Here is a 14,547-nt window from a genome sequence, read left to right as displayed (position 1 = left end):
GAACAAGGCTTGATGGAGAACGAGTGTGTTCCAATTACAGAAGCATGCTTCAAAATGTGGATAATGAGAAATTTCTGTGAATTAAAAGAACTTGTTTTAACCCAAGCCAAAGAAACTAAGAAAGATGTTAACAAGAATACACAATTTAGAGAGGAATATAAGTGAATTGATGGAGCTGAAAAACACAATACGAGAACTTCGTGAAGTATGCACAAGTTTTAATAGCCGAATTGATCAAGCAGAAGAAAGGATATCAGAGGTCGAAGACCAACTCAATGAAATAAAACAAGAAGACAAGATTAGAGAAAAAAGGATAAAAAGGAACGAGCAAAGTCTCCAAGAAATATGGGACTATGTGAAAAGACCTAATCTACGCTTGATAGGTGTACCTGAATGTGACGAAGAGAATGAATCCAAGCTGGAAAATACGCTTCAGGACATTATTCAGGAAAATTTTCCCAACCTAGTAAGGCAGGATAATATTCAACTCAAGGTAATACAGAGAACACCACAGAGATATTCCTCAAGAAGAGCAACTCCAAGGCACATAATCGTCAGATTCACCAGGGTTGAAATGAAGGAGAAAATACTAAGGGCAGCCAGAAAGAAAGGTCAGGTTACCCACAAAGGGAAGCCTATCAGACTTACAGCAGATCTCTCAGCAGAAACCCTACAAGCCAGAAGAGAGTGGGGACCAATATTCAACATCCTTAAAGAAAAGAACTTTCTTTTTTTTTTGAGACAGAGTTTCGCTCTTGTTACCCAGGCTGGAGTGCAATGGCGCGATCTCGGCTCACCGCAACCTCTGCCTCCCGGGTTCAGGCAATTCTCCTGCCTTAGCCTCCTGAGTAGCTGGGATTACAGGCACGTGCCACCATGCCCAGCTAATTTTTTGTATTTTTAGTAGAGACAGGGTTCCACTATGTTGACCAGGATGGTCTTGATCTCTTGACCTCGTGATCCACCCACCTCGGCCTCCCAAAGTGCTGGGATTACAGGCTTGAGCCACCGCGCCCGGCCAGAAAAGAACTTTCAACCCAGAATTTCACATCCAGCAAAACTAAGCTTCACAAGTGAAGGAAAAATAAAGTTTTTTGTGAATAAGCAAGCACTCAGAGATTTCATCACCACCAGGCCTGCTTTACAAGAGCTTCTGAAAGAACCGCTACACACAGAAAGGAACGAACAGTATCAGCCTTTCTAAAAAAATACCAAAAAGAGCATCAATATAATGAAGAATTTACATCAACTAATGGGCAAAATAGCCAGCTAATATTAAATGGCAGTATTAAACTCACATATATTATTATTAATTCTAAATTTAAATTGACTAAATCCCCCAATCCAAAGACAGACAGGCGATTTGAATAAAAAACTAAAACCCATCAGTATGCTGCATCCAGACCCATCTCACATTGAAGGATACACAAAGACTCAAAACAAGGGATGGAGAAGGATTTACCAACCAACCAGAGCGCTAAAATAAATAAATAAAAAGCAGAAGTTACAATTAAGCAACAAAGATCAAAAGAAGCAACGAAGGACATTATATAATGATAAAAGGATCAATGCAACAACAAGAAGAGCTAAAGATCCTAAATATATACACACCCAATACAGGAATACACAGACACACAAGACTTATAAACAGACTTAGACTCCCACATAATAATAGTGGGAGACTTCAACATTAATATTAGACAGCTCAATGAGACAGAAAATTAACAACGATATCCAGGACTTGAACTCAGATCTGGAACAAGTAAATGTAATTAACATTTATAGAACTCTCCACTTTAAATATACTAAATATACAGTCTTATCAGTACCACATCATATCAACTTAGAAGTTTAAACGAAATGTTGGTTGGCTCTTTGTTATTCTCTTCCCTCATTTTCTTTCATATCTCCATTATTAAGGACAATTATAGGCATACCCATATTTAGATTGCATTCTAGCCCGGGCAATAAAGCAATACCCCCATCCTCTCTCCCTCTTCCTCTTTCTCTTTCTTCCTTTTCTTTATTCTTTTTCTTATAAAAAAGAAAAGAAAAGAAAAGAAAATGATAAGGTCATCATCACAGAAAAACAGTTATGCAGAAATGGAATTATACTCATTATAAACCACCTGATTGAGCAGTGAATTGTTACAATAATGAAAATATTAGTGCTTAACTATAACTTACAATATACTGAGAGAATAGGGAAGGAGAAGTAGGAATATAAGAGAATTAAGTCTTCAAAAAAAAAAAAAAGAAAATGAAATCAGTATCTCAAAGAGGTATCTGCACTCCTATGTTCATCACAGCATTATTTGCAATAGCCACAATATGGAATCAGATTATCAGTGGGTGAATGGATAAAGAAAATGTGATGTGTGTTTGTGTGTGTGCATACATGCATACACACAACAGAATATCATTCAGCCTTAAAGGAAATTCTGCTATTTGCAAAAAAAAAAAAAAATTAGCTGAGCATGGTGGTACATGCCTGCAATCCCAGGTACTTGGAAGACTGAGGCAGGAGAATCACTTGAACCCAGGAGGCAGAGGTTGCAGTGAACCAAGACCATGCCACTGCACTCCAGCCTGGGTGACAGAGACTCTGTCTCAGAAAAAAAAGAAAAAGAAAAAAAGAAAAAGAAAAACAAAAATATAGCATAGGTTGGGCACAGTGGCTCACACCTGTAATCCCCGAACTTTGGGAGGCCAAAGAGGGTGGACCATTTGAGGTCACGAGTTTGAGACCAGCCTGGCCAACACAGTGAAACCCTGTCTCTACTAAAAATATAAAAATTTAGCTAGGCATGATGGCGGGCACCTGTAATCCCAGCTACTTGGGAGGCTAAGGCAGAAGAATCTCTTGGGAGGCAGAGATTGCAGTGAGCCAAGATCACACCATTGTACTCCAGCCTGGGCAACAAAGCAAGACTCTTGTCTCCAAAAAAAAAAAGCATAAAAAGAGGCCAAGTGTGGTGGCTCACACCTTATCTTAGCACTTTGGGATGACAAGGCAGGAGGATCGCTTGGGTCCAGGAGTTTGAGAATAGCCGGAGCATCATGGTGAGACCTCGTCTCTACGAAGCATTAAAATATTAGCCAGGTATGGTGGCATCAAGGCAGGAGGATCACTTGAGCCCAGGAGGTCAGGCTGCAGTGAGCTGTGAGGGTGTCACTGCACTCCAGCCTGGGCAACAGAGAGTGCTTACCTCAAATAAACAAACAAAAACCAAAGTGGACAACTTAAATATTGCTTTCAATTGTCTGTAAAGAGAGTAGACAGGCTTCAAGTCATTATTCAAAACAATGCATTATAATAGTTGCTAAGTGGGTTAGTGACTCCCCAAGCTGAATCGAGTCCAAAATGAAACTAAGTCTTCTTGGCAAGATTCATACCGGATATACTGAGCAGGAGCCAGTTTGTCAGCTGCCCGAACTGGCATGGCTGCAGCAACCTTCTGTGATACAGATTTTTCTAAGGCTACTCTTGTCTTTTCTGTTATCTGAAATAGGAAACATCACACTGAGAGTTTGGAAGTTAATCAGGATGTAAATGGTCATCAAATACATCAATTCCCCATTACCTCTTTAATAGCTTCTTCATCGGGCCTTTGCAGGTCTGGGTCATCTGCATTCATAACCTCCTTTGGAACCAGGTCAGTGTATTTGCTGTAAATGACCTAAAATGTTCAGACACAAGTAGGCTTAAGAAAAGCAAACAATGAAAAGAAACCTCATTCAGGCGCTTCAGATGTCAACACGTCCTCTCAGTAGACTTAAAAATTTGGGACACACAGATTTTGTCTTTTAGATTTTAAAATCAAGGAAGCTTAAAATATATAAACATAAATTGCTACCCTGGCTATAAGTTAGTAATTTTCCCTTGACCTCATGCATTTAAATTATTTGAGCTCTTCTAATCAAGTCAGTATCCAAATAAACTGTGCCAACAAAATCATGCATTGATGATCTCTATTTTTGAGGCTCACTAGGACTTGAAATTAATGATAATGGAAATTGCCTATAGGACCATTATCTTGGATTACAAACTCAACAGAATTTAAGTCAGGTTACCAAGTATTATTTCCAAATTCACTGGGTCTGGAAAATTTTATTGACCTCATCCTACTTACAACGCTTCTCTTTTCTGCCATCAACTCTATTCACAGACTAAGAAAATAAACGTGTGCCACAGTTAAAAAACCCATAACCCTTTCTTCTGTGAAAAGACAAAAGGAAAAAAAAAGAAAAAGAAAGATATATATTCTATATATATATATATATATATATATATATATATATATATATATAACTTATTTTATATCCATTATCCAAATTGAGGCCTGTTATATGACTTCTACTAGGCCCAACATGGTTGCTATTAACGGTGACGCTGATGTGGCAGGCCCTTAACAAACAGAATATTGGTTGCTTTCAGGTCCGTCTATACTTCTTAAATATTTTCATAAAAAGTTTCATTGCATATTTTAAAGTAAAAAAGAAATACAGAAAATTCAATAAATAATAGACATTCTACACTTTAATGCTTTGGTCAGAAATTCTGATGTACATTAAAAGGACAACTTATAAATATCGAAGAAAATAAAATTCCTAGGCACTTGAGATCTTCAGAATTTTTTTTTTGTAGAAATGTTTACTACTACAAGCAAAGTCTTATATTAATAAAGTCTATCATACATCATTCTTTAAAACAGTTTAAAGGAAATGGATGCTATTTCTAATTTTATACTCCAAACAACAGAGCAAAAAAGTGTGAGCCACTTCATGGCTTACACAACTTGACCTGACTTTGCCTATGCCTTCAATCTCCCCTTATAACTCTTACTCTCTCACTCATTATGCTTCAGTCACACTAGCTCATCCTCTGTTTCTTGAACATAACATGCTTTTCCCCAATTCTAGGACTTTACAGAGTGTTGTTCATTGTTCTTCAAGTAAGCTCCCAATCTGTGTGTTTCAGATCAAAGGTCCTGCATTAGCGAGGCTTCCTCTGACTGCCCTTGCTAAAGTGGCAACCCCTCCCCACCCAATCATTTGCTCCATAACACTGTTTCCTGTGATGAAGACTGTTGTTCACAGCATGAAATTATTTATCTACCTTACTTGTTTATTATCTGTCTCCCTTATTAAAACAATAAAAATAGGGCCGGGAATAGTGGCTCACATCTGTAATCCCAGCACTGTGGGAGGCTGAGGCGGCAGATCACCTGAGGTTAGGAGTTCAAGACCAGTCTGACCAACATGGTGAAACCCCATCTCTATTAAAAATAGAAAAATAAGCCTGGCATAGTAATGGGTACCTGGCATGGTAATCCCAGGAACATGGGAGGCCAAGGCAGGAGAATCATTTGCACCCAGGGTGCAGAGGTTGCTGTGAGCCAAGACTGCGCCATTGCACTCCAGCCTGAACAACAATAACAAAACTGTCTCAAAAAAAAAAAAAAAAAAAAAATCAAAATAATAATAGCTACTATTTAGTAAGCACTTTACATGCCTGTTTTTAGAGTTTATTAACTAAATTTAACCTTTTTATCAACCCTATGAGGTATGCACAATGATAATACCCATATTACTTGTGAGCAAAAAAAAAAAAAAAAAAAATATATATATATATATATATATTTTTTTTTTTTCTTTTTTTTTTTTGAGACAGAGTCTCACTCTGTCACCCAGACTAGAGTCAGTGGCGAAATCTCAGCTCACTAAAATCTCCGCCACCCGGGTTCAAGAGATTCTCCTGCCTCAGCCTCCAGAGTAGCTGGGACTACAGGCACGTGCCACCAGGCCCGGGTAATTTCTGTTATTTTTTTTTTCAGTAGAGACGGGGTTTCACCATATTGGCCAGGCTGGTCTCCAACTCCTGACCTCATAATTTGCCTGCCTCAGCCTCCCAAAGTGCTGAGGTTGCAGACGTGAGCCACTGTGCCCAGCCTTGGGCAACCTTATTATTAAAGTATCTACTGGCCAAATGTGATGGCCCACGCCTGTAATCACAACACTTTGGGAGGCCAAGGCAGGCAGATCACCTGAGGTCAGGAGTTGGAGACCAGCCTGGCCAACACGGTGAAACCCCGTCTCTACTAAAAAAATACAAAAATTAGCTGGCTGTGGGGGCTGATGCCTGTAATCCCAGCTAATTGGGAGGCTGAGGCAGAAGAATCACTTGAACCCAGGACAAGGAGGTGGCAGTGAACAGAGATCGTGCCACTGCCTTCAGCCTGAGCAACAGAGCGAGATTCTGTCTCAAAAAAAAAAAGTATCTCCTGTGCTTATAATAATGACTAGTCCGAAGGTGATATTCAATCAATTTTTTTTGTACAAACAAATATATAAACGAATTTTAGAGATGCTCTATCACATGCTAAAGGTGTTTATAGGCTAGGAACAGTGACAGTGACTTGTGCCTGTAATCCCAGCACTTTGGAAGGTCAAGGTTGGAGCATAGCTTGAGCCCAGGAATTCAAGACTAGCCTGAGAAACATGGCAAGACCCCACCTCTATTTTAAAGAGTAAATGAATGAATGAATGAATAAAAAAATAAGTTTATATTTTAGGTCCTACATAACTTTATATAAGCTATACGCTGAAATCTCCAGCTTGCTTTTCTCAAGAATGAGAAAAGGGATCAGGTAGGACAGCATAAGATGTTTTAGCACAAAACACATACTACTGATATGTGAGCTATTAGTGTCACCATACTCTAAGAGTGTTCATTTTGGAAGGGATCATAAAACTCACTCTATTGAAAAGAGTGAGGCTCAGTACATTAAGATCACATAGCTATTAACTGACCTCAAAAGTCTTATTTCCTTCCAAGATGGAAAAACTTATACAACCATAAGGTGAAAATTATATAACAACACTAGAAAAAAATACCGAGTCTATGAAAGAGTTAATCATGACGAGTTTATCACTTCTCCATAGCAATCGTTATAGGGAAAGGATTCTAAGTAAATGGGTCCCTGGTAGTCATACATGTTCAACATAAAATGTCAATAGTAATTTAGCATACAAGAGTCATTTGCTGCTTCTTATTTGGGTATTCCAAAGTTAATAACCCTTCAAATGAGCATCAGTAAGATTTTAGCATCTCACAAGGCTGAGTGAAGGACATCTGAAAAGCAAGATTCCTCCACAGTAATTAACTATAAAACCCCGATTTTTTTCGTTTTTTCTTTCTTTTTTTTTTTTTTTTTTTTTTATGCAATGTCTTGCTCTTGTTGCCTAGGCTAGAGTCCAGTAAGGCAATCTCAGCTCACTGCAACCTCCGCCTCCTGGGTTTAAGTGATTCCCCTGCCTCAGCCTCCTGAGAAGCTGGGGTCACAGGTGCCTGCCACCATGCCTGGCCAATTTTTGTATTTTCAGTAGAGCCGGGGTTTCATCATGTTGTCCACTCTGGTCTTAAACTCCTGACCTCAGGCGATCCGTCCACCTTGGCCTCTCAAAGTGCTGGGAATACAGGCGTGAGCCATCACACCCAGCCAAACCCCCAAATTTTTATAGTCTGAGAATTAAATGTGCTAAAGAAACTGGTCCATTCTAGGAGGCAAGGGGGCTGGGGAGGGTAATCTGAAAAATACTATACTCTTAAAAGTATCAGAGGAACAAATAAGCTTTGTCAACAAGATAAAGCAGTAACTCATCTGTGAAACAGATATTTTATTACGGATAACTAGCAAAGAACTAGACTGACTGAAAGGATAAGCCTGTCAAAACGTTCACTACATGAGACAGAAAGAAAACACTATCTCCCATAGCTAGTTTGTGAAATCACACAAATAAGATAACATACAATTTATAGTGGAGTCAGTTTAAAATTGTTAGGGTTTTTTTGGGGTAATAGCTTGAAGGCATTTTTTAGGTACAGTATGTATGTAACATTTCTTTTCTTTAAGAGACAGGGTTTCATTATGCCCAGGCCAATCTCAAACTCCTGGCCTCAAATTTTGTTCCCACCTCAAGCTTCTCAAAGTGTTGGGATTACAGGCATGAGCCATCACACTTAGCCTGTATGTGATATTTCTTATATAACTATTTCAGAGGCAAAAATTCATACACCAAGCCCCTTATTTCAACATTTATCACTCAAATCATAATTCGGAAAAAAGCATTTGATTCTATGAAGATTTACGCTAAAAAACTTTTTCCTTCCCAATTTTGTATTACTAATAAGTCCTATACGCAGTACTTACTTCACATGTAGAGAGATCAATTGCCTTAGACTTGTCCTAGAATATTACATCTTAGAATCCTCACTGACTCTTCTCACCTCTTATACCTAACAGCTAGCATTTTCCATTCTTACTCTTTCACTATTAATACTTCAATGAGAACTCCCTGGTTTCTAAAGAATACCAGACTTCTTTGAAGTAAATCAGAAATCTTGGTCCGAATTCAGAAATACAATAAACTGTTTAGTCTCTGGAATGATAACAAAATTTTAAAAATCCTACTTTGTACATTATACAGTCAATTTCTATTTCTTCTAAATCAGTGGTTGTCAAACAGGGCATCACTGCCACCTCTAACTCTTCTCTCCCAGTGCCTCCATAAATGTGTGAGGTGTTTCTGGTTAAGACAATGGGGGTGGGATGGGGATACTACTGGCATTCATAGGTAGTGCCACTTAGGCTAAACACTGTACAATGCTGAAGACATTCTCAAACAATCAAGAAGTGCTCCCATAATGCCAATAGTTACTCAATTAATGTTGAATTATTCAATGCATTCCAAAACTTCATGCATGAATCTATCCACTTCTAGAAAACAACAACAACAACAACAAAAAGATATAAACCTGAGAGTGGTACCAGTTTGGTATTCATTTCTAGTGGCTGCATTATAGACAAAAGGAACGATCTGGCCAGGCACAGTGGCTCATGCCTGTAATCCCAGCACTTTGGGAGGCTGAGGCAGGTGGATCACCTGAAGTTAGGAGTTTGACACCAGCCTGTCTGGCCAACATGGTGAAACCCTGTCTCTATTAAAAATACAAAAAAAATTAGCTGGGCATGGTGGTGTGCACCTATAATCCCAGCTACGTGGGAGGCTGAGTCAGAAGAATCACTTAAACCTGGGAGGCAGAGGTTGCAGTCAGCCAAGATTGCCCCATTGCACACCAGTCTGGGCAACAGAGCAAGACTCGGTCTCAAAAAGAAAAAGAAAAAAGAAGGAACAATGCTTTAGAGATCTTATTCGGCCAAGATACTAAAATCCAAAAATAAACAGTTCAGTTTGAACAGTTCTACTCTATTTTGAATACAAAATAATCAAAATATAGATTGTGATTTAAGTATCATTCCCTAGAAATCAGATAAAACTCTTGGTTTCCAGTCTTGAAATATAATGCAAAACGGACTAAAGCTGTATTTCATTTAAATAACACAACCTGCCAACTCCAAATTATTGCCCTTAGATGTTGTTTTTCCTGCCAAATGGGACTAGAGAAGTAGCACGTACCAATAAAGAAGAGTGATTACCCCCAAGGAGAGATGCACCAAAACAAAGACAGCTGGAGTCAAGTGAAGGCCTCCATGATACAGGGTTAAATTCCCAGCATATGTTCTCCATGTATAGGGACCGAATTTTCCTTTTGCAGGAGTGGACTATACTTCCTCACTGGCTTCAGAAGGAGTGGTTTTGTGTTACACAATGAAAACCACTATTATTCACCGAACAAACACTGGTGGATGCCTATGTCTGAAGCTTTCAGGCAGTATGTAAGGCATCAAAGAGGAAAATATAAATATATAATCCCTGCCCTTAAAAACATTATAGTCGGTTGGGCGCGGTGACTCATGCCTGTAATCCCAGCACTTTGGGAGGCTGAGGCGGGTGGATCATGAGGTCAAGAAATCGAGACCATCCTGGTCAACATGGTGAAACCCCGTCTCTACTAAAAATATAAAAATTAGCTGGGCATGGTGGCGCACGCCTGTAGTCCCAGCTACTCGGGAGGCTGAGGCAGGAGAATTGCCTGAACCCAGGCGGCAGAGGTTGCGGTGAGCTGAGATCATGCCATTGCACTCTAGCCTGAGTAACAAAGAGTGAAACTCCGTCTCAAAAAAAAAAAAAAAAAAATTTATAGTCAAATGATATAGATTATGAGTGAACAGATAATTACAACAAAAGGTGATGATTGCTACGATAAACACTGGGAGCAGAAAAGAGGGACACTCACTCTAGCCAGGGAAGGTCCAGGATAACACCCTGGAATAGTGAAGAGTGAGCTAAGAATGGAAAGCAATAGAATTAAGTCAGACGACGAATAAGGGTAGAGCTTTCTAGGAAAAGGAGGATATCCATGGAAAGTCTAAAGAGAGAAAGCATTACATTAGGGGAACTACAAGTAGTTCCTCATGGCAAACATTTACAGGGAATGTTTGAAAGCTTTTTCTTAAAAAAAAAAAATGGTGGGGGGAGGAAAGAAAGTTTTTTCTTCTTGGCCAGACACAGTGTCTCATGCCTGTAATCCCAGCACTTGGGGAAGCCAAGGCAAGTGGACTGCTTGAGGTCAGGAGTTTGAGACGAGTCTAACCAACATGGTGAAACCGCGTCTGTACTAAAAATACAAAAATTAGCCAGGCCTGGTGGCAGGCACCTGTAAGCTCAGCTACTCAGAAGGCTGAAGCAGGAGAATTGCTTGAACTTGGGAGGTCGAGATCACCTTGCTGCACTCCAGCCTGGGTAACAAAGTGAGACTTTCTCTCAGAAAAAAAGAAAAAAAAAAAGAAAGTTTTTATCTCCTTAACAACCACCTTGGCTGGGTACGGTGGCACACAAATGTAATCCCAACACTCTGGGAGGCCAAGGCAGGCAGATCACTTGAGCTCAGGAGTTCAAGACCAGCCTGGGCAACACAGTGAAACCCCGTCATTACAAAAAATACAAAAATTAGCCAGGCGTGTGGTGGTGTGTACCTGTAGTCCCAATTACTCAGAAGACTGGGGTGGGAGGATCACTTGAGCTCAAGAATTCAAGACTGCATTGTGTCGTTATTGTGCCACTGCACCCCAGCCTGGGTGACAGAGTAAGACTCTGTCTCAAAAACAAACAAACAAACACCTATACTGGTATTTATTTTATAGTGAAAATAGAATGGCTAAAACTGAACTGTTTATTTTTTGATTTCAGTATTCTGTTCATGAGAGCTGAGGCTAGGCTAGAAAAGTGAGTAAGGGGTCAGGCATGCCATAGCAGCTTAGTCCTTACCCTACAGACCATGGAAGCCACAGAAAGATTTTAGCTCTGCATACCTGTGTATACATACAGTGAGAGAGAAAGATAAACAGACATGGATGCATTTGTTTGTTCAGGCCAGCAATGGCCTGCACTAAGTACTAGAGAGGGGAATATATTTGAGAACTGTTAAGGAAATAAGATTGTTCACAGTGACTAAATAGATGGAAGGTATGAGGGAAACAAGAACTAGAATGATTACTAAGCAAAGAGAACATAATGGCAGTATGTGTCACACGTGAAATTTGAATATCCTTTGAGCCAGTAAGTCCACATCTAAGAATTTTAAACCAATACTCATGTTCAAAAAGATGTTTGTATGTGGATCTTGAATATACTTCTGTTTGTAAAACTAAAAGCCACCAATGCTTAACAAAACCAGCAGATATCCACACCATGGAATCCTATATAGATTAATTTAAAAAATGGAGACCTATATGTACTAACAAAAATTGTCAAATATATTTTTTTAAAAAAAGCAAGTCAAAGGAAGTTATGGGCATTAAAATTCCATTTGTGTAAACAAAAGTTTGTAAGTGTGTATGTATATGTAAAATGAGGATATACTTAAATATCTAAATCCATAATAAAAATTTGGCATTATATACATCACTGTAGTAACAGCAGTTACCTCTGGGAAGTAAAGCAGGAGAAAAGTGGGCAGGACTGTATATACTTATGATATATGCCTATGGCATCTTTTACCATGACAATATATTATTTGTGTAATTTTTAAAAATCAGTATAATAAAAAGGAAAAATGACTCCCAGGCTTTCAGCATAAACAATTAGGAAAATATCACTACCACTTACAGAGTTAGAGAAATAGCAGGTAGATTAAGTGGAAAATTATGTATTTAGGTTTGGATTTGATTAAGTAGTACTTCAGGGAGATCTAGATACACTTGCCCTTGTAGCCAGGAAGATATAAGGACCTAAAGTGCAGTAGAGAATACTGGGCTGGAAACACAGATTCAACAGTCATCAGCATATGAACGGCAAATAAATTACATTAAAGAGAATATGCTGTGTTCTTTGGTTAGCCTCACAGAGTGAGAAAAAAAAATTTGTAAAGACAATGTGTTATAAAAAAAAAAAAAAAGCCGGGCGCGGTGGCTCAAGCCTGTAATCCCAGCACTTTGGGAGGCCGAGGCGGGTGGATCACGAGGTCGAGAGATCGAGACCATCCTGGTCAACATAGTGAAACCCCGTCTCTACTAAAAATACAAAAAACTAGCTGGGCGTGGTGGCGCGTGCCTGTAATCCCAGCTACTTAGGAGGCTGAGGCAGGAGAATTGCCTGAGCCCAGGAGGCGGAGGTTGCGGTGAGCCGAGATCATGCCATTGCACTCCAGCCTGGGTAACAAGGGCGAAACTCTGTCTCAAAAAAAAAAAAAAAAAAAAAGTGTTAAGAGACTTTTGCCAGAGAGCACCTCATCAAACTGGTTTAGGTGAGGTCATTTTGCAGTGAACTGAAGAGTGAAAGGAAAGTGAAGAGGTAGAGAGGGCAAAACAACTCCTACCAGAAGCCTGAAAAAAAAAAGTGAAGAAAATTAGGTAAAAATTAAGTGGCAGCTAGCGGGAACACTGAGAATAGGTACTCGGGGAAAAGCCTATCTTTCAAAAGATAAGAAAGGCCAGGCGGCTTCAAGCCTGTAATCTCAGCACTCTGCAGGGGCTGAGGCAGGAAAACTGCTTGGGCCGAGGAGTTCAAAACCAGCCTGGGCAATATAGGGAGACCCTGTCTCTACAAAAAAAAAAAAAAAAAAAGCCAGGCATGGTGGTGTATGCCTGCAGTCTCAGTTACTTAGGAGACAGAGGTAAGAGGATTGCTTGAGCACTGGAGGTCAAGGCTGCAGTGAGCCATGATCCCACCATAGTACTCTAGCTTGGGTGACAGAGGAAGAACCAATCTCAAATAAATAAAATAAAATAAAAGCCATGATCATTTGTTTAGCAAAGTTATGGCTTTGCTGAGGTGGTTGTTATGAAGGAAAAAGAAAGCAGAAAACAAGGCCAGGTATGGCAGCTCACATCTATAATCCCAGTACTTTGGAAGGCTGAGGAGGGAGGACTGTTTGAGTCCAGGAGTTCATGACCACCCTGGGCAAAACAGCGAGACCTCTTCTCTACTAAAAATTAAAAAATCAGCTGGGCATGGTGGTGCATGCCCATAGTCTCAGCTACTCAGGAGGCTGAGGTAGGAGAATCACCTCAGCCCAAGAGTTCAAGGTTGCAATGAGCTATGAGGGTGCCATGACACTATAATCTAAAAAAGAATAAACAAACAAATGACAAGAAAAACAAGCACATTCAACTGCTAACAGGAAAGAGCCAATACAAGAGGAGAGGTGTAGAACTGTTGAAAAGAATGACTAGTAGGTAAGTTTTATAGAGGAAGAGGGAAGGGATTGAGATCCAGAATATATATGGCAAGATTAGGTATAGATTCAGGTGCAGTGGCTCATGCCCATGATCCCAGCACTTTGGGAGGCGGAGGCAGGAGGATTGCTTGAGCTTAGAAGTTCAAGATCAGCTTGAGCAACACAGGGAGATCCCACCTCTACAAAAAATAATAAATTAGATGGGCATGGTAGTGCACACCTGTGGTCTCAGCTACTTGAGAGGCTAAGGTGGGAGGATTGTTTGAGCCCAGAAGGTTGAGGCTTCAGTGAGCAGTGATCGTGCCACTGCACTCCAGCCTGGGCAACAGAACAAGACTCTGTCTCAAAAAAAGAAAAAAAAACCAACAAAACAAACAAACAAAAAACAAATAAAAAATAAAATAGGCTGGGCGTGATGGCTCACGCCTGTAATCCAAGCACTTTGGAGGCCAAGGCAGGCGAATCACCTGAGGTCGGGAGTTCAAGACCAGCCTGACCAACATGGTGAAACCCCATCTTTATTTTATTAAAAAAATAAAAATAAAATGAAATAAAATAAAAAAGATTACACTTAGACAGAAGAAAGCATTTCATGCAGAAACAAAATTAAAAGGAAAAGAAAAACAAGTGCAGGATAAAGAAAACTGACAATTTTCTTCCAATAGTCTTTATATTCAAAGAGATGGGGGGAGTCACTCACTAAGGATGAGACAGTATAAAAGCAGTAAGAATTAAAAGTTTGGTGGGAGTACCAAGGGAGCTGAGCTGAAAAAGGAGATATAAATCTGCAGATTGCATAATTGTTTTCCCCAAAAGCTCAGCAGCCACGATGCAGAAGCAAAGGATGGGTTGTTAGTGCTATTTTAGAGGGTAAATTGAAAAAGTTTGGTCAGTGGAGAGAGAGG

General features: G+C 39.7%; 1 protein-coding gene across 1 annotated transcript in view; it reads right to left on the bottom strand.

Moving 5' to 3' along the window:
* Positions 1-14,547, bottom strand: part of SNW1 (SNW domain containing 1) — a 47,751-nt gene that overhangs the window by 21,989 nt on the left and 11,215 nt on the right. Inside the window, exons 4-5 of the mRNA XM_003924606.4 lie at positions 3,585-3,680; positions 3,397-3,503 (exon numbers count right to left, since the gene is read on the bottom strand). Coding sequence (XP_003924655.3) covers positions 3,397-3,503; positions 3,585-3,680 — 203 coding nt within the window. The remainder of the gene's footprint in view (positions 1-3,396; positions 3,504-3,584; positions 3,681-14,547) is intronic.

This window comes from Saimiri boliviensis, chromosome 2 (assembly GCF_048565385.1).
Source record: "Saimiri boliviensis isolate mSaiBol1 chromosome 2, mSaiBol1.pri, whole genome shotgun sequence".
NCBI lineage: Eukaryota > Metazoa > Chordata > Mammalia > Primates > Cebidae > Saimiri > Saimiri boliviensis.
The sequence above is the reverse complement of the archived record's forward strand: the minus strand, read 5'-3'. Positions and strand labels throughout refer to the sequence as shown.